The following is a 26,722-nucleotide window of genomic DNA, read 5'->3' on the forward strand; positions in this document are numbered from 1 at the left end:
CGCTTCCTGGCAGAGCACAGGGCCGCAGAATGTTCTCTCGCAAACCGTCGCACGTTTGACAGTCCAGAGTGCAGTGCTCAGCATTCACTTCGCAGCATTCACTTCTCGCTGCGCGTTTCCTCGCACTCGCAGCTACTGCCTGCTAGCGTTGCTCAGAAGCTTTTAGCTTTACAGAAGCCCAGCTTCCACGTGAAGTACGTGCGGTCGAGAAACCGCAAGCGAGTTATCACTCAGCTTGAAGAAGGGCCTCGTGAACACCTGTGCGTCGTCGAGACCGGGAAAAACAGGGCCAGCGTCGTCCCAGAAGGGCGACATTTTGGAAGCACGGGGAAAAGAAACTCGACTGGGACTTGAAGCCACTATGTCGCCCTGACCGGCCATTCACACATGGCACGACCTCCGGAGTGAAAAGACTGCCTGCTCTTTCCATCAACAGAAAGGGTGTCCTTGCCGGGCCGGCGCGCGCTGTACGCTTACGACTTTTTCCTGAATTTGCCAGCCAACAACCACCTTTCCCTGCCGCCACGCATTCGACCTCTCGCGCACCAAGTTTGCGCTCCCATCATTTCCGTCTGCCTAACCACTGAATCCAGTTTCAGAACTACTTAGCTAGCGCAGGAGCGACGCCATGAGGTTGCGGCTTGGCAGTGTGGCTGCGGCAATGCGAAGACCCGCCCGGGGACCACGTGATCGCAGCCCCGTTCTAGTACGGAACGCTGCTGTCCAGTCACTCAGCGGTATGGCCACTCACAGCAAGAACGCTGAAACCTCATCACGCCATGCAGCGATGCCAGCTCCATTTGGCCCTCGGTTGGCAGCACGTGTGGCCGGCGACGGTGCGACTGTCGGGGATGGGTCAGACGGACTTCTCGTGGGAGCCAACAGGTGTACGCGCAACGAGCCAGTCATTCTGTTACTCCAAGAATTAGACCTTTTCCGGCGGTGGAGCTGCAGTTTTGCCCGTACAAAAGTATGTGTCCCGGAGGAAAGGCGGCAGCACGGCTCTTTACTTCGGGCATTTGCCGGACACTTCAAGTACCATAGAAATGGTCCTGGTAGAAATCAAACTGCCTCATTCGCGGCGAACGGGTAGGCTACGAAATAGCATTCGGGGACCATATGTAAAGATCGGATCTTGCCGGAAACACGACAAGTCGCACACTGCCAAAACGACAACGCTGAGAAGTTACATGAGTCGAAAAAAAAAATCCTTGCCTACTAAAGGCCAGACGGCGTAAGCACGACGCCGGACACAGAAGCTCGGGTGAAAACATTGAGGCGCACTGAGGTAGCCACTGGAGTGCTACGGCGCAACACCTGCACGCGCTGGAGGAGGCTCTTGGTCCACTGCTTCTAGCGAAAGACTCTCATCTGACACTGGCAGGTTCCTACACCTTCTGCTCGCCTCCTTTATGTCCTTCTGTAGAGAAGCCAAGAAACCGGGTACGTGCTGGTCCAGCATGCGCTGCTCAGCCTGTAGACACGCAAGCCAACAAGGAGCGTACCCCGCGATTCAAATGTCCTGCCTAGTACCCGCCCCGCCTGGAAGCAGTACCGCCGCCCGCCAACTCAGGGACACGTAGTCCCTCCTCTTTCCACATCGGAACAGCGCGCGTCACGGTGTTGGAAATGTCCGCAAAACACAATACTTTCTACTTTACACTATGCTCATTTCTAGTCACGTAGAAGCTCTATCTATGTTCTCAAGCAGCAAGCCAACGGAAGGCTGGTAGCGCACCGGGTTTTTGTTGGCGTACTTGACCAGCCACTTGGCCAGAAGTAGCTCCGTCTTCATGAACTTCTCGTCGATCGAAATCAGCGTGCCCATCTCTTTGGTATACTTCCACAGACACCGCCAGTGGTAATTAGTCATCAGGAAGCGGCCGTTTCCGACGATCCTAATGCAAGTCAGACCACCAGTTCAAAAACGGTGATTCTCTCTCCAGCAGTGACCGGCCGCGAATCGCTTCTGGGCGCCGCTGACAGACAGCGGCTGCGCTACGGGGCTTCTCCGGTCTGTTCTCAACCCCCTGTCTCTGTCTCCATCCGCGAGCAAAAAGGAAGTCGCACTACTCAAGGTCCCCAACGACATCCGAGTGAGCCGAGGCCGAAGGCGTGCGCATACATACTACGGATATGGGGAATCTGGGGAAACATAATGGCTCACCATAAGTTCGCTCTGCCTCTCGTCAGGGCGACATTAATACGTCGTTCATCCGCCAGAAACCCTACAGAGCTCGCGAGATTTGTTGACTCCGTCGTAGGGCCCGCATACTCTGCGCGGACTGCGGAAAAAATGACTAAGTCTTTCTCTTGTCCCTGCAAAAACGAAGCTTTCACTCGAGGAGCCACAAATGAACAAGTGCTAGACTTGTGGCAGCGTTCTGCTTCGAGGTGTACAGACAGGGTAGCGCACGGTAACGCGGTCACCAGGGAATAATCATTGCCCGCCCCCGCGATGCAGCATCCCCGGACGCGCGCTGCAAGCGGGAAAATACGCGGCCCGACGCGACGATGGCCAACCTCGAAGAGCCCTGGGATACGGCGTTCGGTCACGCAGCTAAGATTACGCTGTTCAGTGATGGGATCCAGGGTGTTGACACACTGTGGAAAAGCGTCCAAAGCGAACTTTGTGTAGACGAATCTCTTTCGCTTCTGGATCAGGAATTTTCAGAGCCGATGCGCAGAGCAAGAGTGGTTATGTTTCCACGGGTTTGCGACGATGCACCATAACAGCAGCATCAAGTAAAGTGATGAGAGTCACCTGGAAACCGTCCACTGTGTTGACGTCAATGGGACACATCGACCCATCCGTGACCCCAAGCTTTGCCTTTATTTGTTGTCGAATCAGTTTGACCTGTTGCGCATAAGGACTGATCACCGCCACCCGTCCTCCCCACTCAGCCTGCCCTAGAGCTGTAAACTGCAAAAGAATCGAATAAGGAGAGCAGCAGGTGGCCGGGAACGTCGGCTAAGGAATGAGGCAAAGTGAACGCCTCCCCCCCCCTTTCTCACGCTGCCGAACTGTGGCCGGAAGTACTTCGCCTGCCACGGGCTGTGAAGCCGTGCACAGGAAACGAGGAGAAATGACTGAAAACCTCCCCGCACACCAGCATTCCCTCCAAATGTCTTCTCAGTTCCGGACCTGCATTCCGATGGGCCAACCGAGGACGGTTGGAGCAGCACGTTTGGGGTCTGCTAATAGTCGACAACAGCGCGGCTGCTGCCCGTGCAGTTTCCCCCAGCTTTAGAATTACCGTGCTATTGAACTGGCTTACCACGCTCTTGAGTAGATAGATCAGCTGGCACACGATGTTCGCCTCGTCGACATTGACAAGAGACGTGCCCGAGTCCTACATTTTATACGCGCAAACAAACACGTGCGAGGGATTCAAGAAATTCGAAAAGCTCCGGCCATGTCATACGAGGGCAGGAGAGACCACATGCCAGCGCAAGCGCCGCGCTGCTGTGCAGCGCGACAGTGACCATAGGTGACAGCATGACGCTAGGACTAAAAAAAAACACAAGCAGGCGAGATCACTTGGGCTAGGAAAGCTAGGAGAGAGGGAAGGTGGACCGCTGGACTGTTATCCACCAGTATCACTTGGTCCACTTTTGCCGCCCTGAGGACACCTGCAATACCACTATCCCGAAGGAGGCCCCGTTCGCTGTTTGAGAGAGCACGGCCACTCCCAACCCTGCACAGATCGAAATGGGGTGCCTAGCACCGTGCAAACGCCGTCCTGCTGTCCAGGGGTGAAATTTCATGTTCATGCGAGCATCAGCTCGGCACTGTGCCATGAGGGTGTCCGAGACGGGTTCACAGTCTGCTTCCAAGACTGCCCCAAGCTTGCTCACTGTGCTCGGCACAGTCCCAGCCGTCGAGCCGACCAGAAGATGCTCCATCACGGGGGCCGACCGCTCGCACGTTCTCTTCCGGCTCCCGTTTCTTTCTTGGGCACAACGAATGCTGACAAGCCTGCAAGCGTTATAATGCTTCTTAGAAGGAGAGAGCACATGTCCGCTACACAGGTAACCTCACCATGTGAGTGCTGTTTACAGCGAAGAAAACAAGAGGCTTGAAAATGGGAATATTGTACCAAGGCACAGGGGGCTGAACAAGATCGGCAATATTTTCGGCGTCCCGGAGCTGGTTCTGGTAAAATGTGCTGCTTGCGAACTTGCTAATGGACGGGTGCATGCGGTACTGCACGCTCAACATGTTCACCTTGTGCCCTGCCGCCTCAAGACGCTGAAAAAGCGACTGACTGTACCGCTGCAAGAAGACACCGCACGAAGCGTATACTGTCAGTGGTGCTGCGATGATCCCAGTCAGCCTGGCGCGCCCTGGGAGGGAAGGCACCCCGGTGCCATCTCCAGGTGCCTGCAGCATTCAGACTGACTCGGCCCAAACAGAACCAGCGACGGGAGCACCAGCCTGTCCTGGATGACGAAGGCACAGGCACGTCCAGTGTGTACACGGGGTCGAATGCTCACCTACGGTGCCGCAGCGAACCCCGGTGGTGAAGAAGCATGAGTCATCTACCATGTCCATAGCTCATTACCGGGTGTCGAGCATGCCGACATAGTTGTCGCCAGTGCTTCTCCTAACTTGCTTCTGATTGAAGCGAGGGTTGCTGCAGCTGTAGACAGCCAACACCTTACATGCTGAATAGCAACGCGCGAAAAAATAGTGGCGGGCAGCTGGCGCGGATCCCCTACGAGAATGAGGCGTCGACAGCCTAACCGAAGAGGAATCAATGTCGAAATCTCTACACTCTGCACACGCAAAGACAAACCGCCAAAACTGTCTTCCTCGCTATCGTGTCGGCAGAAGTGCCAGACAACACAGCGAGCCGAGCATCCAGGGAAGGAGAAGCCGGAAACAGAAGAAACAACGTGTCCGTGAAACGTGACGGGCAAACGCGGAGAGGCTCTCCGTGACCATGTAGCACTCCGCAAGTTCGCTACACGTCCCCGTCAGCTAGGTGTGGCGCCAGGCGCCGCTTTCGCGTGTCCTTGCCCCTCAGAAGAGCGACAGGGCCCTCGCGGCGTGTGCATAAGTGAAATCGTGATTCATGTCTTGACAAACTTCCTAGGGGAGAGGAGAATGTTCATCCTCCACACGCGTCCTGCTGACGCCTCAACGGCTCGCAACACTAGCGGATATGTGCTGAAACCTTGCCGTTGCTCCTTTTCAGGACTTAGTTACCGTCCTGCGACTGGCACACCTAAGCTAGTCCTAGCCGATCCGGCCGCCACCTAAGTCTCACAGCGCCGACCCTCCCACTTCTTTCGCCGGGTCGGTCGAGCAAAACTTTCAACTCGCCGTCGGATTCCGCGCAAGCCAAAACGGCAAAACGTATCTTCCGCGGCGTCATCGTCTCGGGCCCTGCGGACCGTCGAATGACCTTGACGCAGCAGCTGACACACGCTTCATCATGCCGCGATCTCACGCTGACGCTCGCGTCGAAAAAAGCTGGTGCCGATGGACTCCTCGAAATTCACTTGTCTTTTCTATGTGACCGATAGAGCCAACGTTGGAGAGTTGCGGTATACCGGACAAACCAGGAGAGGTGGCGAAAGTAGAGAAAAGTCCATACTCACCTGGGATGCCTCGTCAACCACGACAGTGTCGAACAAGTCTGCCGATGAAGTGATATCGCGGCTGCCGCAAACCGACAGAGTAGCGCAGACGATCCGCGCTTCTTGTAATATTTCTGCTTTGATTGCCTGCGGAGCAAAACACGGGACGACGTGAGCCGCAGATTCAACGTTGCGGAAAGCATTCTTCTCGATGCTTCTGTAACAAGTTGTTTTGTCTACGAGCGAAAAACGCCTATATGCTCGCCACAGGTCTCACTCCCCAAAGGTCACGGACAGCTCGATATCCTCTGACCTGACAATAGCAAGCGTGCTTGGACAACCGCCGACAGGAAAACTGTCAAGAGCCTCCAGGACATCCCCACGGTCAGTCAGCTCGAACTGCGAGGGAGAAGTGAGCTCAGCCGCAGATGGCAGAAGCTCCTTCCCCCGCACACCGACATTACACAAAAGAAGACCGGCCAGCTCGTTCTTCGCGAGTAAGGTGCGCGGGACACAGGAAGGCACAACAGCCCGACCAGCACATCCGGGTAAGTGGGGAGACTCGCTGTGTTGGCCCGGACGTCCCGAGTAAGAAGTCTGAATCAGCAGTATCGTGTCGGGGAAACAGCGCACCCTGCTGCAAGACCCGGGGCACTGCTGGCAGCACAGTTGGCTCCTGCTACCGAGCCGGTGACGAAGGCAAAACATGGCAGAAAACTCTCGACTAAAGATGAAGCCACGAATACTTACTGCAAGTGCAGAGAAACGGCTCGCCCCCGCGAACTTCATTCGTCTAGTGGCCTGGTACTCGAGACTGTAACGGGCAAGGTCTGGGTGAACATTCGGCCCAACGCGCACGACCTGGCCACCAGAACAGGGGAACGCGCGAGCACCCGTGGGCTTCGTGACCGGCGCTGAGCGCTTCCTGCCTGCATTTCAAGATGACGAGCGTACTCGAACAAAGCAGTGACCGAGGCACGACGTCTAGCACCCACACCGCGATGTTCACAGTGCCGGCGTGGACCGGAGGAAGGAAAGACGATAACCATCGTGGGGGACCACAAGCTCGGAAGGGGGGAAGCCCCGCTTCAGACGCGAGCCTGTCCGCTGCAGCCAGGCTCACAAGGAACATAGGTGAGGCTGGGAGACTGTTTCGTACGGTCAGCGCCCCACACAACCGGCACTGCACGACTCCGTTTGCACGAGAACGGAAGGGGTGGGAAGCAAAGCCTGACCAGTTCCATGCGACACGGATGACTCCGCCGCTTGCGGCGCGCGAAGGCTGCCAGTGACGGCGGCTCTGCAGAGAAGGCTGAGTGCAACAGCCCCAACCTGTTCGACTGTTTAGCGTCCTTTGTACGATGACTAGTGAAGGCGGCGAGGCCACTAGAAAGCTGCTGGCAAAAACCGGCTCGAAATGTCGTCCTCGGTGAGAACCAAAACAACAGCCACGACCAGCTAGACACGCCTTCACGAATCTTTAGGTGCTGAGTCAGAAGACCTCCACGGGTTCCTCCTTCAGCATTTGGAGCCAAAAGCATCGGAATGCCCCAAATGGCACGTTTATAGACCGACTCTGCCCCCAGCCGTACCGACGGTTTATAGCGTCTGCCTTGTGAATCAAAGATGCCTCCTCCCTTGCTCGGCGGCGTCACAAGTCTCTTAAGGATTTCGTCAATTGCAGCATTTGAAGGCGCGCAAACCAGCACCCGGCTGAGCACAAGAGCAAGAGGCCTCCGGAGAGTGATTCGGCTTCTCTGCGAATGGGCTGGAAAAAGCCACCGGCAACGGAACGAGTGCGGGTAGCGACAGGCGCCCGGAGGCCGGTAAGAGTCTCTTGCAAGCAGTGGGTTTCCCTTGGTCCACACTTGCTTCTCTGCCCCCGCGCTTTGGTTTACACTGTGTGCGCGATGGGGAGGCCTAGCTGCGAGCTTCGAAGTTGCGTTTGCTTCCGTGTGCTGAGCCTCTGGAAACCATCCGACACGATCATTTCGACGCAACGCTAGCCCCGGTCATCGCCACTGAACCAATTACTAGGTCGCTCTTCAACTTCAGATCGCTCGAGCACCTCCCAAGACAGTTCAGCGGCTGATCTAGTACGCCAAACCCAAGCCCAACCAGCTCTCACGTTGTGGCGTGAAAGAACGAAGTCGCTGGGTATCAGCTATAGACTAGGGACAACATAGCCTTGAAGTTCTACGGATTCGCAAAGACAGCTCAGCGATGGCAAAAAGGAACTTCTAACTGTCAGCACTGAGTAATACCCCGCCGTGGCTTGGCCATTTGACAGCAGCCCAACAGTCCGCAGTGTAGACAAAGTATCTGCACGTCTTTCTCGTATGGCGAGGTGAGGCCCCGCGTCGACCGGAACGCGGAACAAGAAAAAGCTACACTTGTTCGAGGGTATCCCGCGTCCTAACTTCCGGCAGTAAGCTGATTCTGTGGTAGTACAGTCGAAACTTGCCTTGGTGAAGTGCCGCGAAGAACGAAGGCCCTAACCGACAGCGAAGTTGACGAATGAGCAGGCCAGCAGGGAGTCACTGGACTACGTGTCCCCCCGGATTTTTCTGACTTACTTGGGTAGCAAGGCGTTATGTCCCTGTTCCAGGAAAACCCGTTCCATGCTGCTCGCCGACGTCGACGTGCTCCACAGCGCATCGAGTGCCTCAAGGTCCTCCGCCATGCAGGTAACATCATCCATCCACGGTGTGTATTCGCCTGCGCGGCAAAACCCCCATATGAATGGAAATGGCATAGATGAAATCTTGATGAGATGTCTGTCAGTTCAGCTCCGCCAGAACGTCGTACTATAGTGGTGAGACTGGTCTAAGAGCCGCGCTCGTGGAAGTCGTTGTCGCTCTAATCAGCCAGGGCGAAGCCGTCACTCTCGTTCAAACGGTATGAGGCACAGCTTCAGAAGTGGCGATTGTTGCGTAACATTATCACTGTGTACCACTCACCTCCACGTAAGGCGGATGCCGAAAAACCCCCGGGCAACCAACCCAAGACAATAGCAAACGGAAAAAAACTCTCAAGAGTCGGCACTTCAAATAAAACCCGGGTAAGAGTGTCGCTAGGTCCTGCTCACCTTGTGAGAGCCATGGATGAGCCAAGCAGAGTTTTTCTTTGACTTTGTCCGCTGATCGCTCGGCTCCCGAGGAGCCTTCTCTGTCTTCTGACTCTCGTTCTGTCCTTTTCAAACTACCTACGTCGCGAACTGGTTTGTTGGAGGCCTGGCCCACAGTTTTTTTGATGGGTCCGGAACTTTCAGCAATAGCAGAGACTTCATTCTCTTCCATTTGGGCGTTGAGGACAACCGAAAGAACTGCCATGATCGTAGTCGTTTTCCCCGTCCCCGGTGGCCCCTGAATCAGCGTGATTCCCTGAAGTTTTAGGCAGTCATTTAGCGCTTGCATCTGGCTGGCGTTATATCGGCGGTGAAGTTCTTTATGAAGGAGGTCAGGAATGAACAGATGTCGGGAGTCCGCTGGAGATAGTGACGCCTCCCGAGACTTGAAGAAGACAACAGAAAGGATAGGTATTGGTTTTCCCGGTGCCGCGCTACGGGATGGTGCAGGGTTCGGCATACTTGAGAACCCACGACGAGGCCAGAATATGAAGACAGGGGAGCCGGGAAAAAGCAGGACTGTGGCGAAAATTCAAGCACAGTGCGAGTCCCAGCCGTCTGCAGACGTGTACTGCCAAGACTGTTTATGGTGATCCCTGTCATTCAGCCGATAGAAAGTTTCGGCGTCGCCACCCGGCGAACGCTCGACCTCCACGGATCTCCGCTTCTGACGTACTAAATGCCACCCCCAAACCCTGTATCCCACGCACATGCTACATGACGCTTGCACGGCAGACTGTGAAGCAATGGGTGGGCACATCACGAGACACACTACGGCCACAGCAGTGGAGAATCGTAACGCGACGACTTCTGCACGGGACGCGCTTCCCCGCTGCTGGATCCGGGCGCACGACCAATTTTCACTACGAGCGCAAAACCGCCTGAGGCTACACGGAGAACCAGCCAACAAACGCGACTCTTTGTGTTTGTGAATGCTGCTTAGCCTACATGTGAAGAGTCAAGGGCCTGTACCCTCTTAATGCCTGCTGAAGAAAACGAAGAGGTGCTCTGGGAATGGCTCGTGCACACCAAGACGCGACCCTTACCTACAGCCGAAACTGCGGTCGCTACAGCTTCAGCGTCGCGGGTTGTGTCGCACTGCATAGCGCATCTGTACTCATGGGCGTACCTCCGATAGACTTCCATCGTCCTGAAGCTTGTCGCCTGAAGCTTGCTCCCCAGCCGTGGAGAGGTCATCCAGGAGCGGGTTTTTCGTTGGGCCGTTAGTTTCGCCCGCGCATCGTTTATTAGCGCACAGGATCTGGTTTCTGATGATAAGATCAGGAATTGACATCAGTGCCTGCAAAGCCACAAAAAAAGTGAGGCAGCTTGGGGACATCATGGATCAACATGTATTCCACAATAACTTACGTGTCGTGGCCACCAAGGGTGCCGGACATTTGGATATCCGCGAAGAGTCGACGCCTAGTAAGGACAGTACCTCACTTACTAGACAGATGTTGTGATAAAGACCAGAAGCAACTCAGGGCGACGCGCGCACGCCACGTGCAGCGTTCCACGCGCCGTGTCCAGCCCGGACAGGAGTACGGAAAAAACAAAGACTGTGTTTACCTTGACCAGTCTTTCAAAATTGTGCTGGAGGGCAAGTTCCAACATTTGACGGAGGGGCAACCGCGGTTCGCCCAGACTCTCCGTTTTGATAGAAAAGTCGACTGCAAAAACCCGATACACGGTTGAAGGTCGCAGTGTGCACGCATGGATATACAGGGTATGCCGTGACCAGCGTATTTGGACAGTGCACACACAACGGCACTCCGCGCGTACTTGGACTCTCAGTATGCAGTCCGAGTTAGGACGTAAAAAGCATTAGACTGCTACCCCCGACCTGGACCCACAACATGATGGTTCTGGCGGCGCATGTGTCGTGGACTGGTAATGCACCTGAAACTCTCGGTGAAGTGTGGTGAGCCCCATGACTCTGCAAACATGCCAGCAGGTCTGCCTCCCGTCCAAAGCCTCCATCAGCGCCCGCATTCTCTCTCTGTGCGCCGCACGCCTTGTCCTTCTACGGTGCTTTCGTAACGTGTCCCATTCCTGTGAAGCTTCTGTCAAGCAACTTCGCGTCAAGTGGCTTTTCGACTGGACATCCTGGTAGATGTCAGCTGCGCCGGCCACGTCCGACTCCTCGTCACTATCCCCGTCTGGCTCCGAGAGACCTGGCATCAGAATCTTCACTCCTAAAATACCTCGAGCCATCTTATGCACTACCCCCAACACGTGGGCTTTATGCTTGGCGATGAGATCAGCGCGACTCTCGGAGGCATTTTCGAGCTGTTCTCCTTCCGGACCTTTTCCCTCGAGTTCTCCGTTCCCCGGGGTGCGTTCTGTGTTAAGTTCAGAACTCCTGAACGTCTCGGTAGCATCGGCGTCACCAAATCTCGGTGACTCTTTCTGAGAAGATGGCACGTCATCGGGACCTCGACGTGAATCTAGCTGCTGGTCGGGTATATACAAGACGACTAGATCGCTGTAATAGAAGTGTATGGGGCATGCAGACAAGCCTCCAGGCCGCCCGAGACTAAGAGAGATGAATTCGCCGTCCCGACTTTCTTCGATCTGTGAAAAGGGCAAAAACCGGGATTTCCAAAACTCTCAAATTGTTAGGCATTTTCTCTTAGTGATGTCGGAGTGCGAGGAAGGGTGGTGGGACATGTAAACGATTTCGGCCGATCAATATCTTGTGTACGGCTGTTGATCAAGCGTTGTGTTCGATGGCAGCGCATTCAGTGAAGAGCGCCTACAGAATATTCATTGTCGCAGAGGCGCGAAGAAGTACAGGACGTATCACCGGGACAAAGCGCTACCAGAAGACGTGGACCTCAAGACAACCTCACTGTCACCTGGCTGGGCTGTCGGAAACGCTTGGGACAGGGATGCCTCCATATCAGGAACGAGTGTGCAACTGCGCGACACCCTCTCCAGAAAGTAACGCATCCACCGCCCGAAATCACTGCGCACCTGGAAGGCGCAAAGGCCCGTACCTGGACAAACTTCTCAGGCCCGCTCATCTCCATTCTTTTTGCCCGATGTATACACTGCTTCGCTTCTTGTATAAGGAGAGGGAAAAACGTATCGACGTAGTCTTCCGCGTCGCGGAAATACGTCGGCACACTCCTCAGTCTGGAGGCCGAAAATTCATTGTCGCTATCCTCTGCGGAGAAGTCGAAGGAATCGGTTTCACTGGAATCTGTAGCGGAGGCGCCGGCCTCCGCAGAGTTGTTCTCCTGGGCTTCCCGAGAACCGGACATGTCGTTTCGGATAGAAGCTGGGTCAGCGCTGCCCGCGTCCGCGCTCTCTGCTATTCCTTCTGAAACCGAAGAGGTGCCCCGTTTCGGTTCCCCTGGTGTGCTCCGGCATTCCTGCGGCGTCTGATTCTCCTCCTTGGCGATTTGCCCCCGTTCCCCCTTTGGTTCACCCACTTTCTCGGGGCATTCATCCTCGGCGAGAATTTCTTCTCGAATGTCGCGATAAAAGTCGAAAGAAAGGATTATCTTGTTGAAGGGCTCCACACTTGGAAGGAGATTCTCTCCTTCAAGTATACGGAGACGGCGGAGGTAGTTCATGCGGGGACGGCGCAAGATCCGCCGAGGAACGGAAATGCGCTGCGAGGTGGAATACCTGCTGGACTGGACATCTCGGTTTCGATCTGCAACCGACAACGTACCGGGACTTCGTGGAGTATCACAGACTCCTCCACTCTTTTCCGGGAGGCGGCTGCTCGGCAGAACTTCGACGTTCGCCATCGTCACGCCGGCACCTGGAAATCAAAAGAGAGCACATTGGCGGAGACGCCCTGGCATTTAACTTCACGTTCGGAGAGCTGTACGCAAAGAACTCCTTAACTTAAACCCGCTTCAATGCTGCCGACCTCGGGCAGGTCACGCTTACGGATCATCGATTGGCAAGATTTACCTTCTGACGCATGTCTGCAGAAGGGCTCCAGTTGCCCCGTCGACCGAGGAGAGCTGCATGCGCGCCCCTCTACAACAGTGCTTGCATCGAGGAATTCAGGGCTCGGCATGGTAACCTGATGTGGAGAAAGTGAACAGGTGGATTCTTTTCAGGCGGAGCGTCAGGTATCAATCCGACAATGTGTCAACTACACCCGGGTCGTGCCCGGCGGGGCGGGCAAGTTTGATCGGTGTTCGCGGACGCGTTCTCTCGGAAGCGTGCGAACCGGGCGGTTACGAACTTTCCACGCACCGGGTCTCCGAGGGAGCTGCGTGCGAGCTGCGTGCGCGTCACTCGTGAGTAAAGCTATCTTCCTTTTTGGTTCCCTGTCGCTGTTGGCCGGCGTTTGGTAGCAAGGGAAGGTTGGCACTAGTGCTCTTCCTGTTCCAACGTTGGGACGGCCGGGATGGATAACTTGCAGTCAGGCAAGGGACTGGCAGTCCAGACGGGCTGCGCAGTTAGCTGCGTCTGCTCCCCCGTTCCACGACAAGTCTTTGATCGTCTCGCAAGTCCGGTCCCCATTCCAACAATGACTAGATTGAGGGCGTTGCTTGACAGTTTTGTCAGGGACCTGGGCTACGCTCTTCCTTCGTATTTGGAGAAGGCGCTTTCACTTCGGCGGTCAAGCGTCACGGCTGCGTGCAAAAAGGAGTCGACCAGCGAACTACAAGGGGAAGACCCGAGTGACCTCACTCAGGAAGCAACCGGTGGTGCACGAAGTCATGTATGCCGCCGCATTCTGCGGGAGGCAGTTCTTTCGCCAAGATTCATGTCTCAAGTTAGCAGTCACTTAGAGAAGTGCTCAAGGGTTTTCAGTCGCTCTTCTTCTGTGCTTGATCCCGGCACACACCTGCTGTGGTCCTGGATAGTTTATAAGAGCGTCTTGGCGCAGGAAGAGTCGAACAAGAGAGCAGTTTGTTGCTCTACAACTGCAGTCGCAGAAGAGGCTGCACGAGGCGGAGACGGAAACGAAGTCGGAGGATCGCCCTGCTCTGAGAAGCTGCCGGGAGAGACTCACGGCACCCGGCTGGCAGCCTCGTCTCTAGAGGAAGAGCCCAGACATCTCTCAGAGAGCAGGGACATTGGCCGGGCCTTCGATGGTGAGCTGGCGCGCGTGCAGACAGGGAGACTGCAAATTTCCAGCTGACTGCCAGACGCTCTCCTTCGAGCCGCCGATGCTGGCATTTAGTGCTGCCTCTGACTATATTTTGTTTTCCGAATTTGTATCGGGAAACTATTTGCTAACCTGACGTAGTCTGCTTGGATTCCCTGTGTTTCTGTCCCGCCAGAGCTTCTGTCTGGAATAGAGACCGTCCTAGCTTCTCCTCATGGGGGCACTTGTGAGGACATTTGCAAGCTTTTATTGACTGAGGTTGGCCAAGTTGTCGAGCATGCAGTTTCGGAAAGGGAGTCTTCCCGTCAGATCGCGACAGCTCCTCGTGTGTCTGCAACTGGCTCCGCTGTCTGTCCCGCACTGCTCACTTACCCTGGACTCGACCGGGTGAGCTCCCGTACCGCTCTCCTCCTTTTTTTTCTCAAGCTTCCTTACCTTCTAGGTGCCATGGCACGGTTTATCGCTGCAGCTTGTAAGGTGCCTACTGGCCGGGCTCGGGTCTTCGAGCCGAGCGCGCCGACTCCGCGAGAGGAAGTTCTGGTAGACCACGGCAAGCAAGGAGAAGCATACGAAGTGGCTTTGCTAGAAGGCCTCGGTTTGATCCAATGTGTCCTGGGCGAGGGTGGACTGGAAACGACTGAGTTCCCGTCATTTGTCTCTACCGGAGACAGCGGTCTAGACTGGGACGATGCCCTGACGGAGGCAGTCGCCATATGTACACCGCCTAACATGGTATGGGAGAAAGCTTTGTCGCGCGGCCGTCCAGGGCAGGCGAGGCAGAGGTTCCTACCACGGAGTTTGAGGACACACGCTTTAGGATTTGGACATCGCCCCGGTCCAGTGGATTCCTGCCTCCTCAGCGTCTCGACTAGCGAGACTCAAGTGCCCACGGACGTGATCGGGGCCCAGCGCGCTATTCGCTTAGCGGTATTGCGTACCGCTGCTCTTCTTGAGGCAAGTGTGGAGTGACTGAGTGTTCCCGTTGAGTGCGCAGCTGCAACTAGCTCAGAGAAGAGCCAACTGTAGAATTAGAATCTCCCGTGGGTTTGAGTCAGCCCGCTGGTGAAAAGAGTAGCTGGGCTGGCGGGGGAGTTCTAGCTTGTCTCGGGGCACCTTTGGTGAGCGTGTGTTCCCGTGGGTAGTGCACATTGTCCAAGTCTCTCGGCAACGGCTTGTTAGTCTCCCGTAGCACTGCGGAGCAAATTATGTAGCTTGCTATAGCGGCCGAGGACTTTGTAGGTGACAACGCACGTTTTGCCATGTTAGTGCGATTTAACTTGTGGCCGGGAGGCATCAGGGGAAGGTGTCGGGCTACAGCTTAGATGCTCGCGCAGATGCTAAGACTGCGTTTCACTCGGTCGGTGTCAGGTCTGTAGCGGGGTCTATGCACTCCCCGTCGCGCTGTCAGTCTCTGTCTATGTTTGTCAAGGGCCTTGAAGTCCTCTGCTTCTTTCTTACGTCCCTGACAAGAGATTTGCTCGCCCGCGGTCCCACCGTGTGCAGGCATATCCGAGCGGTTTCGGTCGTTTGCTGCTGGAGACACTGTAAGTGTGGCAAGTTGGCAGACTGACTCAGTGTGACTCCAGTGTCTCCCAGATGCCCAACTGTCCTCGTTTCTGACCCGCAGGCACTACTGGATCCGATAAAACGAAAGGAAGGGTGCCCACCCCCACAGTGTAACAGTGACCTTCCCCTGGGGGCGGTGTGGTGGAGCCCGCGACTGAGCACTTTGTCTTCAGGTGAAGTACAGACGGGACTTCGCTCCACCATGAAGGGTTCTCAGACAAGTGGCGATGTGGTGCTTGTAAGGACCGTGTTGCTTCGGAATAGGTTGAAGCTAACGGGGGGTCTGCCCTATGCGGCCCTGTTGTGATGCCAGGGAGTCCATGCGGCTTGACGTCCTTCTCTGTGATCTAGTATGGTTACTTTCTGTTGAAGATCTTCTTAAGTGTCCACCTACCAGTTGCTGGAGTATCTGTTTTTACGCCCTCGTGGGACCTCAACAGTAGGTGCAGTCAGCTCGGGTGCTCTGTGTATCCCGTGACCTGCCAGTCACTTTTTTTCTTTAGAGCCTGTTAGGCGTGTTGTGTGTTTCCTCGACGTTTGCAGACATTTCCCGGACACTCTGGAGTGCACTACACTTTGGAGAGCCCCTCACAGAAAGCATTCCGCTGTTCCTGCCGCCAGCAGCGCACACCAGGCTCGTTTGTCAGGCGTGTTCTCTTCTTTTGACGTGGAAAGGTTTGCCAAGGGCGTTTGGCGATCCGCAAGAGGAAGCAAGCAGACAGCTACTGCCGCTGTCGGTCGCTGCTGATGTGGCGGCGTCTCAGACTGGTGCCGACGCAGGATCATTCCGAGACACACTGACGGGTACTCAGCCAGAGAAGCAGTTACGTCAACTCGTCAGGTGCCTTGGTTCTGCAGGAATTTCTTGTAGCTGTCGCGCACACAATCTGAGCAGGTTCTCTGAGTTAGAGTCAGCACCAAGGTACTTCCTATACCGCGGTGTGCGGTGTGCGGTGCGCTCCTGGTGCGACTTTTCTCACGTGGTGCTCGTAGGTGTCAAGCGCCTCGAGACCGGTTTGCCACACGAGTATCCGGCTTACCGGGGAGCGATTCGCGGCCGAGGTGGAGAGGATACCACGTGCCAAGTTCCCCAGTTTCCAGATCACCTCAGTGACTCCAGCGCTATGCTTTTGGCTTTCGCTGTCGCGAGAGTCCTGTATACATGCCTCTTCACTTTCCGAGTGAGCAGCATTGCTTAGCTCGTAAGCCAGCCTGTGGCACTATAACGGACTCCGGCAGGATCTCATATTTGTCGCTTGGTTGGTTCTTTTCCAGGGGAATGACATCAAAGATTACTCGCGGATTACCATGCCAGTGGTACTGCGTCTACTGGACATACCACAGCGTAAGTGATGGAGACAGCGTCCACCCGTCTCTACACCCAGACGGATGGAGGTGAGGTTGTCCATCCACAGCGTTGCTTGGGGCTGTGGTGTGTTTTTCCAGCGCAAATTCGGCACCTGGCGTGGAAATGTTTCAGTGTTGTTTGCAGTCGACTCTCAGCGGAAGGTGGGTGAATCTGTGATTCCAGACAACAGCAAACAAGACGAGGCTTTAGGGGGAGTCTACGTCTGAGTGATAGCATCAGGGAATGACGGCACAGGAAGACGGTGCATCAGCCGCCCTCGACTCTGCCCGTTGTGATGCGCTGTCTCAGATTGGTCGGCATTTCATTCCCCGTTGCTCCGGGTAGGGTCCGTTATTCCGCACGTGGTAATGGTCAAATCAACGCACTTCTGGCGGTGTGAATCCTCATCTCCGTGTTCCTGCGTGTTCGTTCAGGCTCTAAACGACGGCTTCCCGGTTGGCAATGAAGTCCCGGTTTGCCTAGAGGAGTACATGCTGGCGTTTACTTCCGTCTATGAACAGTTGTTGCCGGACCCAACGCATCCCGATTTCCTAAGAGGGTACGACCGGTTGACTACCCAAGTGACACAGCTGGCGTATCAGTCGGCTTGTACCCGGGGTTGTTGATATGCATGCCTTCACGCGCTTCTGTTGTGCCATGCTCATCTTAGGGTGCAGTTTGTTGTCGGCATGTCACTTGGTGAACTCAATTCTGACTCGGAGCTCCTGGCCGTCTTTCTTCAGCACTTTTCCAGGATTGTCAACCGTGGAAAGACAGTTTTGATTTACGTACTCAAGGACCTCATGAGGATTACACTAAGGTGCTTGGAGACAGAATCTCGGCAAGCTACAATGGAAGGTAAAAACTGGACCCCACCGGTACTGGCGGGTACCAATTCTTAGCGGCCTAGCGTGTGTCGGCCACCCTATCACCTCCGCTGACTTGTGGACCTTTATTGCAGGCGTCCGCTTTCTTCAAACGCTGTTCAAGGCCGTAGGCCGACCATGCGTCAGCTACTTGCCCGATGTACTTTGCCGACTGGTGATGGTAGACATCGCGTCTGGCAACGCTTCTAATGCATCCTTTCGCGGTTCTCTTGGCTCATTCGCTCGACTGTCAGAGGACGATTCGCTGAGGCTACCAGCAATCGACAACGGGATGGACAGGTTGGTATTTGCGTTGCATTCCTATTGGCAGCAGCCGATTGAATATTGGTATCATGGCCAACGCCTCTCTAGTCAGAGGCTCCCAGCAGTTTCCTCGTGATTCCAAGTCAAGTGGAAGTAAGAGCGCGCGAAACCTCGTCAGCAACGCAGCTGAGTGAGTGACACATTTCCTGTGTGCTATGCGCAGAGACTTCCTCCAGAACGAATATGAGTGTTTGTTCCACTGCCTTCGCGACCTGCTCACCGATGAGGAGCTATCGCGAACACGGTCGTGTCTGAACTGGTCAAAGGAGGGAGGCACCGCAACTGGTGACCGCTCTTTCCGAGAAATCTTGGAGAGCTTCAAATGTTCGTGGGCGATGCTTTCTTCAACTCGTAACCGAGCTTTGCACGTCGGTAATGTTGTGACTATTTCCTCTCCCTAGTGATGTTTCGCTGACGTGGTTCCTCCAGAAGACGGCTAGATCCCGCAACTTGGTCGAAGGATAACTGTTGCTCCTAATGCGCGCACACGGTCATGGAGGCAGTGTCGCACTGGAATTTGCGCCGCTAGAACTCTTGGAACATTTGCAGCATTCTATGGGTGACGTAGAATCCCCCTGAACTTGGACTGTGAAGCCTGGGTGTGGAAGTGCCCGCTTGGGGGGGACCTACCGGCAATATTCAAGGAAGATAAAAACGTGGCGCACAGCGCGCACACCGCAGCGCCAGTTGCTAGTGACGGGCCGTACTCTGCATTTTTTTTTAACCAAGTTAGAGCCGAAACTGCGCAATGTGGGACTGTCCTCACTTACCCAGCATCGAGCCGATGATGATGACACCGGAAAGCTGTCGTATAACCTCTGTTCACCCACACAGTCAAGGTAGCATGCCAACCGCTTCTTACCGCATTCGTCACAGACATTAAGGGTGTGTGAAGGGCAGGGGTGACCGACCACACGCTGCACCAGGCGAGGTGAGTGCGCAAGCGAACAACACTCACAGCAGTCATCTTACCTGTAGTATCCTACAATCAAGGAGAGCGCGAAGAGAGTAAACTGCTTGAGCTCCAGCGTATTCAGAGAGACTGACAGCCGACCGGAAAAACTTGGTTAGCACAGTTGCGCACAACCATGTAGCCTACTTACCGCCGAGCAAGCCCGCAACTGCAGCAGTCAGAATGAGGGACAGTGCAAAGACTACGTCGGAAGTGATCAGCTGATCTAGAAAAGAGGGCTCCTTAGCAGGAGGGGGGCGAGGAGACACGGCCGGAGAAACAACTGGAGGGGGACGAGCTTCCGGCTCGGGCGCCCTCCACAGAATCTCTGCAGCGAGAAGTCGGTGTGCGCGCACGGGAGCAGGCAGTACCCTGCTTTAGAGGCTCACCCCCCTCGTGCACGCAGCATAAGCCCTTGATGACCTCGTTCTTCAAATCTATCTGGAAATTCTCGCCGCCGCCAAGTTCATCAAGCAGGTTTGCCATGTTCATCGAGAACAACTCCGACGCTTGAGTAGGCCTGGTTTCCAGAAAGTAACCTCTACTGGTTGCATAGCGCAAGAACATTATACCTACATGTCCACTTCGATCTTGCTCCTGCCAATAACCTTGACACCGTGGATCTTGGTCTCTCCGTCCGTGGGCGACCCCTCGACGTTTCCCCCCCATCCGCTTCTCCTGTCTCCGAACTCAGTAGCTAAATCAATGACAACTGACCCCGGTCGCATCGATGCCAGCATTTCGTTTGAGATCATTTTCGGCGACGGCCTCCCGTGAACGGCGGCAGTGCAAATGATCACGTCCATCTGCGGAATAACTTTTGAAAGCATCTCCTTCTGGGCCCGTTCGAAGGCCTCGCCCATTTCTCTGGCGTATCCTCCTGCCACCTCGCCCTCTTCCTCCTACAAAGGCGTAGGGGGGGTGTCCGCGGGTAAACACTACCTTCTCTTGTGTCACAAATTACCACTTTTACTGGAAGAAAGACACCGCCACATGATTCCACCTCTTCCTTCGTAACAGAGCGGACGTCATACGCGAAGACCTGGGCGCCTAGGCCATGGGCCGTTGATATAGCTTGGAGCCCAGCAACACCGGCACCCAAAACCAATACCCTCGCTGCCTCGACCTTCCCTGCAATATCATTTCTGTTACTGTCGTCTATTCCTGTTACTTCAACGCAGGACTTGCCTGCGGCAGTTATCGAGGCCTTGCTGAGTCGGGGAAGTGCATTGAATGCTTCAAGGACGGCGCGGTACCCCTGATTTGTCGGCGTCAGCTGAGGAAAATTAATAGCAAGTACCATTTCCGATTACCTGCAGTCCCTGCATCGACGACCTGTAAAAGTCCTCATTCGATGCGTTCAAGTCTCATTGCAAAGAACATGCCATACTTAACATCCAGCCCCTGGGCTCTTGAGATGCGGGGGACCTCATCGATGGCGAGCACTGAAAGAAGTGGGCGACCGAACTCCGCGAGTTTGATGCAGACCCTGAGTACCTGTCAACCCTTGGCGAGCCATGACGTCCAAGAGCGCCACGTTCCTGACCCGAGTGCACCCTGGATTTCTGTGCAAGAATAAGAAACCCGGTCATTCCCTCACTGTGCGGGGAAAATATAGCTGATCAAAACCTTGTTGCGAGGAATGCGCTGCAGGAGTTCGGGAGAGGGCACCGAGACTTTGAGAATGACGTCGCTTCTCCTTATGACGGTGTCCGCGTCTGGTGCGAGCTCTGCGCCGCATTTCTGAGAGCATATGCTGATCTGGAACCACATTCACAGGAAGCAGCACCAATTCACAAACCGTGTATTCCTCGTCTGGGAATCCAGCCCCCTCGCCAGCACCAGCTTGGACAAACACTCTGGACAGTCCCAGCCTGTGAAGCTAGCAGTGGCCTCTTGCTGGTATCCTGCCTACCTGAAGGCCATTTTGCGGAGCCGCTTGACAAAGCGGGGAGCCATGGACACAAGCGGCGTCCCGCGACCGTTTGTATCCTTCAGAACACCGACAGACCTCCTAGGGGTTGGCCACGCTGTACGGGGAGTTTCCATGCCCTCTCTCTCTAGGATGGTGACGCCCGCTTCCAGATCGGCGAAAACTTCGGACTTGCTGACAAAGGCAGCTCTCTGCACCAGATACGTTGTCTCCTGGTGCAGACGACCCCACTCAGCAACTAACTGACTTGGCTTAGGCACGCGAATATGGCCGCTGTGGTATCCTTGGCATTTCCGAAAAGCATCCTGGTGCTATCTAGGTAGAACAAGAAGTTCTCGATAGCGGCGTAGCCCGGCGCAAGTGATCGCTTGAGGACAACAGTTTGTTTCGCCCTCCAGACCTCAATCACTGGCATTCCCTGGATCTTGCTCCCCGGTTCGAGAGATGCCGGATTCACTGTATCGTTTGCTCCAACGACGAGGACCAAGTCGTATTCGGTCATATCCCTATTAACTTCTGTCATATCCTTTACTATCGAGTAAGGTACATCAGCCTCGGCCAATAACACATTCATGTGTCCTGCAGGCAGTCCCCTTCCAGGAGCCCACACATTCTAACTCGCGGGGGAAAAGTACCTGGCATTCTGCCCGCCACAGGGTGAATCCCGAAATCGACCGCGACGCCTCGAGACATCAGAAGCTGTAGAGATGAGAACTGAATGAACTGTCTGATTCGCCAACTCTTTCTTCTATTCTTACCTTAGCAATATCCGCGAGGTCGGACTGGCACCGGCTGACGGCCATGCCATAGCCGGGAACGATGAGTACTCGCTTGGAACTCAAAGCCGCCTCGGCCACCTACACGGTGTCACTGCTTATGGCGCACAAAACCACGCAGCCGGTTGACTGCTTACGGCATCAGGTGTGGTTTCCCTGATCGCTCCCTCCGCAACCGCAATGGCCTCTGCTTCTACCTCCTCCCAACCACCAAGAATAACACTCCAGAAATCTCGGTTCATGCCGCGGCTGCGATAGAAGTGCGGTACAGTGGAAGCGCTTGTCTATCTCATTTGCAACCCTACCACATAATGTAAGACAAGATCGCGCCAGACGAGCCGATTAGTGACCCGGCGATGATAAGAAGATTGTTGTCCAGCATAAAGCCGCTGTTGCACGAACGCGTGAAAACTGTCGGTGTGCGTGGCCTTCACACGGAATACCTGGCGGCCGTGGCAAAACCCGAATACGAGTTTAGCATGCTGATAACTACCGGCATATCGGCTCCGCCGATAGAGGCCACGAGGTGGAAACCTAGCCACATGCTTAGCGCGGCCATGCTATAGCTGCGCGACCGCAGTTTCAGCCGCAGAACGTGTAGAGCGTGCGGTTGCTTGCTTACAGGCTTATGACCTGGGTCGTCAAGTCTGCGCTGACGCAGAAAGTTGCCACCAGTACGCTTATTGCCGAGACCGTGGCCACGTTGATGGCGTGCTTCCCGGGGAGTGTCAGAGACTGCTGGCTCACGACATCGTGTAGCTTTGCGGCCGCTATCACTGTCTCAACAGCATCGGACACTTCGTGTGACAAGAAGCTCAAATTTGTCTTACGGGAACCGGCAAATGTGACTGCGGCTATGAATTCACCGACGCTGATTTCGAGCAGCCGGGCTATATCCCCTCCTTTCTCCATTGCGCCCGAATGGAAATTGGAAAAGCCAACCTGTGCGACAAATTAGAATTACGCCTATTAAGTAAGTGTATGTCAACGTATGGTACCATCATCGCGGCTAGGCCGACAAAACTGTGGAAAAGCGCCACGAGCTGTGGCATCTGCACCATGTTGACGTAGTGCGCGATAACAAGACCGACAGCTGCTGCGGGAGCGATAGTCAGGAAGAACGCCGCGTAGTGGTTCCCAAAGCCTTCTGTGGAGAAGGTCACAAGTACTGCAGCAGCCATTCCCACGATCCTTTCACGGAAGAGCGTGAGAGGAAGACCAGTTTGGCTCAGCACGGGTAGAAGCTCACCCTAGAATGTTCCCGCGTTTCGACGTCTCTGGTGTGCTCAGACCCCTCAAGCACAGGATGAAGCAGATGGCTGAAAACAAGTAGACGGAGCCGAGCATTGTAGGGAAGTGCGAGAAAGCAGCTGGAGCAGGGACGCCGGCCTCCGGATTCTCCTCGGTTTTTCCTCCACCGCCTCCGCCACCGCCTCGCCTATGCTCCGCCCTGGGCGCGGCAGGTGCCGACGTTTCTTCTCCTGGTCTGAAGCACAGAACTGTTTTGCCATTTCGTCTCTAGGACAGGAGAAGGCAGCACACCGGTTAACTGGGAAGAATTCGGCAACCCGTAGAGCGTGTTGCCTAATAGGCCTGGCTATCAGCTCCGGGAACTCGAAGCCGGCCTGCACGTTCACACCGCACAGCGCCGAAACTACGAGCAGACCCCAAAGGGCAACGCGCCCTCTCAGCAAACTTGGAGCCATTGTTTAGGTGTGGCCGACTTTCTGAACCTCGTTCTGCCGTACTACGAGTACGTCCGCGAGGAGTGTCTTAGACTGTAGTACAAAGGCCACAGGTACGTCGGCATCTGCCGCGCCTCGCCTCCGCGGCAACGCCTTCCAGCTGTACAGACAGCGCCGATGCGAAAGACTTCCGTTCTTCGCCCCGAGGCACCGATCAACTTTTTACTCGATATAGCAACACCCCCCCCGTACTGTGAGAATGCCGTCATGAAGATCCCCTTTTCGAGCCCCGTCGTGGTTTGACAGCGTCTCTACTAATGACGGCTGCCGGCCCGCAAGTGGCGTGAAAGGCAGCTAGCAGGTAAGAGTGCCGTGGCAATACGGGTGGCCGGCTGGGGGGCGTCATTTCAGGTCCATCCACTACACAAAACGACGCGGACTGTCCTGCGGTCATCTGTCGCAAGGACCACTGGTCCGTTCGAAGCCCGCATGCCCACGGCGAGCTTTTGACTTTCGAAGAAATGAACTGAGCAGGGCTCGCGCGTTTTCCGACTGTTGTAATCTGTGCGTCTCGTCCGAAATAAAATCCGAGGCGGCACATTTGCCATGGCCCGGGTCCGTTCACAATGCCGTGCCGACCAGTACGTCTGTTTGGCCAAAGATATAGCCGAGATGAGTAAAGCGGCGGCTTTCTGCAGTGCGTGAGCGGACGTCGGAATGCCTCTTGTTGGCCTGGGATGTGTTTTCGCTCGTCGGTAGACAGCATGCGCATCCAACTCAGGGGCTCTTTAACCATCCTATCGAGAGAAACAGTAACGGCCGTCGCCGCAAGTGTTCCAGTCAGATGCCCGGCCATTGTTCAAGCTCTTGCATCGTGATCTGTGTCGGCGTGGTGAACGTTAGTGCTGGAGTTTCAGGACCGCCACCGAGGGACTGAGAAGCGACGATACAGTCTCTCGTAGATGGCTCTCGTGTGTATGCGTGGAGAAGCGCCCGTTGGTCTAGTCAGCGTTTTCCTACATTACGCGGTTTTCGCTGTAAGAAAGCCGTTTACGTACGCGCGTGACTCTGTTCAACCTGTCGGAGTATCGGTGTTCAGTGGATGGAGCCTGGATGACAAGGGCGATTGCAGCGTACCGTCACCCAGGAAATGAATCAGCAGCAGTCTTTGCCAGAGGTGTTTCTTTGGAGTGTCCTCAATGCCGCACTTGCATATTCGCCGGACATTCCGAGTTCCAGGTGCCTCTCGCGTCTTAGCCTCTCTCACGAAGCGCCCAGGCTCTGCGACTCGCACCCGTGCAGCTGCGGGACCTGCTGACAGTGAGTCGCCCAACAATGCATCCGTGCCTTCCGCGAGTAAGGAAGAAGAGGAGATCGACGTAGCTCAGGAACAACGTTTGGTTACGGACCGGCTCCGCTTCTCGCGCGATTGCGGCAATAGGCGCGATTCATTCGACAGCACGTCGGGCAGTGACGCGGGCCGCAATCTATCTGACGCAGTCGCAGACATGGCAGACAAGCGAGGGCAAGGGAGTTTCCCGAGCACGGATGCAACCATGCCGTCGGTAGTCTCAGCCGCTTCGCCTGCAAAAGACTCCCTGAAGGACATGCTGTCACACAGCGTACGTCAGGCGACAGTTGCCAAAGATGTAGTACAGAAACAAGAGGCCGACTCTAATCCATTCGTTTCAGTCACGACGCGCACGTGCATCAAGGCCTCACTTGAGGTGACCGAGGGTCGACTGCCAGTGCGGCCTGTCGCGGGTAGGCCTGTACAGCAGAATGGACGTGAAAGTGTGGATGCTGACTCGGGACCAGGGCACACCAAGACGTCAGCAGGACACCAAAGCAGACGCGCCGCAGCTGCTGGAAAGCTCACTAGCAAAAAGGAACGTCCGTATCAGGAGAAGGCGCGTCTGTTCCTTAACGGAGAAGTGTCTGCAGCACTATTTGTGGAACTGGGTATTGCGACGTCTTGCAGGAAGGGCCTCAAAAAGGGTTTCTTCAACCAGGATGACTTTTTTTCATATCAGTGTGATGAGTGGGGTCTGTACGGCGTATTTGACGGCCACGGTCCTGGCGGGCACTTAGTCGCCAATTTCGTACAGTGGCATTTGCCAAACATCATACACGAGTACATGATAACCCATGAGCCGCGTATAGCGTTGCATATGGCATTTGTTCGCGTCGACAACATGCTAAAAGATGCCTCGGAGACGCAGAAGTTTGACAGTGCTTCGAGCGGGTCAACGGCGTCCGTCGTCTTGCACCGGCGCCAGGAGCGCAAGCTTTTCTTCGCCCATGTAGGCGACTCGCGAATCGTTCTGGCGAGGAGAAATTCGCAGCTGCGGCTTGTCCCAGAATGCGTCACGAAAGATCACAAGCCTGACGATCCGGTAGAACGCGCTAGGATAGAAGAGCATGGTGGAGAAGTTCGTCGACCGACGGGGCATATTCCATACCGAGTATTTTTGAAGGGCAGGAATTATCCTGGACTTGCAATGTCTCGGTACGTCTGCAGTATAGATCTCAAGAAGCCGGCACTAGAGGACGCATCGCGTGGGGGAAAGGTGATAGCTCGTTTTTGAGTGCTCAGCCACGTTGCCGTTTGCGAGCGGCCCTCGTTGGTTCGGTGCTCAAGTTAGTGTTGCGATGCTGTTTAGTTTCTGTTCAGGTCGATCGGGGATTCTGTTGGTCACTGTGCGGGAGTTACCCCTGAACCGGATATCTTGGATTTCGACTTACTCGAAGATCGCGACGACGTTGTAATCATGTGCACGGATGGTGTATGGGAGTTCATAACTCCGGAAGAAGCAGTCGAAATAGTCAGCCGCTACGACATTTACCAGGTACGAATTCTGCAGGTGCCGGCCGCAAGCGGTGATTCTTGTCTTGTCTCTACTTGCAGAAACCCGGGGCGTAAGGTTTGGTTAGTCGCTGTACTGTGCGCTTCAGGCCGAGGAAGCGGCCCAAGAACTCAGCCGCGAAGCGTGGAAACGCTGGCTTGAACAAGACGGGCATTCAGTCGACGACATAACAGTTCAGATCATTCACCTGTTCCCACCTCCACATGACAATCACCATCATCGCGGATAACATCGACCCGGAGTCTAAGGAAGGCCCTGATGGATATTGGTGTGCATAAAGTTGGTACAAGTTGCTTGTCCTCGCAGTTGACAACTATTGTTTTACTTCACATATCAACAGCATGGACTCCGGGTTCTGGGGTTTACTCCGCCTGTCTTGAAGTCCGAGATTGTACCGGTTGCTACCACTTCGGCAGGGTTTTTCCAGGCGCCTCAGCGGCAGTTGGGGCAAATGTCTTTTAGCGCGGTACCAATGTCCTCGTATTTGTTTGGCTTTTCTTCGTGAAGGCAAGGCGTTTTAGCTGGGAGAGAGAGAACTTGGTACTCGCCGAGTAACGCGAGTACATGATCGTGGAATACGCTCTGGACATCTTCTAGACCTCGTGG

The 26,722-nt window shown here is 55.1% G+C and overlaps 3 protein-coding genes across 3 annotated transcripts; 2 read left to right on the forward strand and 1 right to left on the reverse strand.

The window, feature by feature from the left end:
- Positions 1-1,086: 1,086 nt before the first annotated feature.
- Positions 1,087-12,643, reverse strand: CSUI_000707 (rna-directed rna polymerase). Its single transcript, XM_068060938.1, has 15 exons — positions 11,716-12,643; positions 10,616-11,290; positions 9,854-10,013; positions 8,675-9,232; positions 8,163-8,304; positions 7,179-7,299; positions 6,337-6,447; positions 5,608-5,733; positions 4,666-4,779; positions 4,043-4,276; positions 3,279-3,353; positions 2,765-2,923; positions 2,168-2,319; positions 1,739-1,898; positions 1,087-1,474 (listed from the first exon to the last, which is right to left on the reverse strand). Exons 1-15 carry the CDS (start codon positions 12,475-12,477, stop codon positions 1,304-1,306), a joined length of 3,720 nt encoding a protein of 1,239 aa, XP_067927086.1. The 5' UTR covers positions 12,478-12,643; the 3' UTR covers positions 1,087-1,303.
- Positions 12,644-12,670: 27 nt separating this feature from the next.
- On the forward strand, positions 12,671-18,304 carry CSUI_000708 (uncharacterized protein; the record flags this gene model as incomplete). The annotated part of the gene is made up of 12 exons (XM_068060939.1): positions 12,671-13,785; positions 13,975-14,753; positions 15,427-15,538; positions 15,909-16,169; positions 16,359-16,546; positions 16,641-16,710; positions 16,812-16,874; positions 17,023-17,054; positions 17,148-17,272; positions 17,384-17,571; positions 17,675-17,879; positions 18,067-18,304. Exons 1-12 carry the CDS (start codon positions 13,092-13,094, stop codon positions 18,302-18,304), a joined length of 2,955 nt encoding a protein of 984 aa, XP_067927087.1. The 5' UTR covers positions 12,671-13,091.
- A 6,144-nt stretch (positions 18,305-24,448) lies between these two features.
- Positions 24,449-26,345, forward strand: CSUI_000709 (pp2c; the record flags this gene model as incomplete). The annotated part of the gene is made up of 3 exons (XM_068060940.1): positions 24,449-25,758; positions 25,924-26,098; positions 26,205-26,345. 3 exons carry the CDS (start codon positions 24,449-24,451, stop codon positions 26,343-26,345), a joined length of 1,626 nt encoding a protein of 541 aa, XP_067927088.1.
- Positions 26,346-26,722: the final 377 nt, after the last annotated feature.

This window comes from Cystoisospora suis, assembly GCF_002600585.1.
Source record: "Cystoisospora suis strain Wien I chromosome Unknown contig_280, whole genome shotgun sequence".
NCBI lineage: Eukaryota > Apicomplexa > Conoidasida > Eucoccidiorida > Sarcocystidae > Cystoisospora > Cystoisospora suis.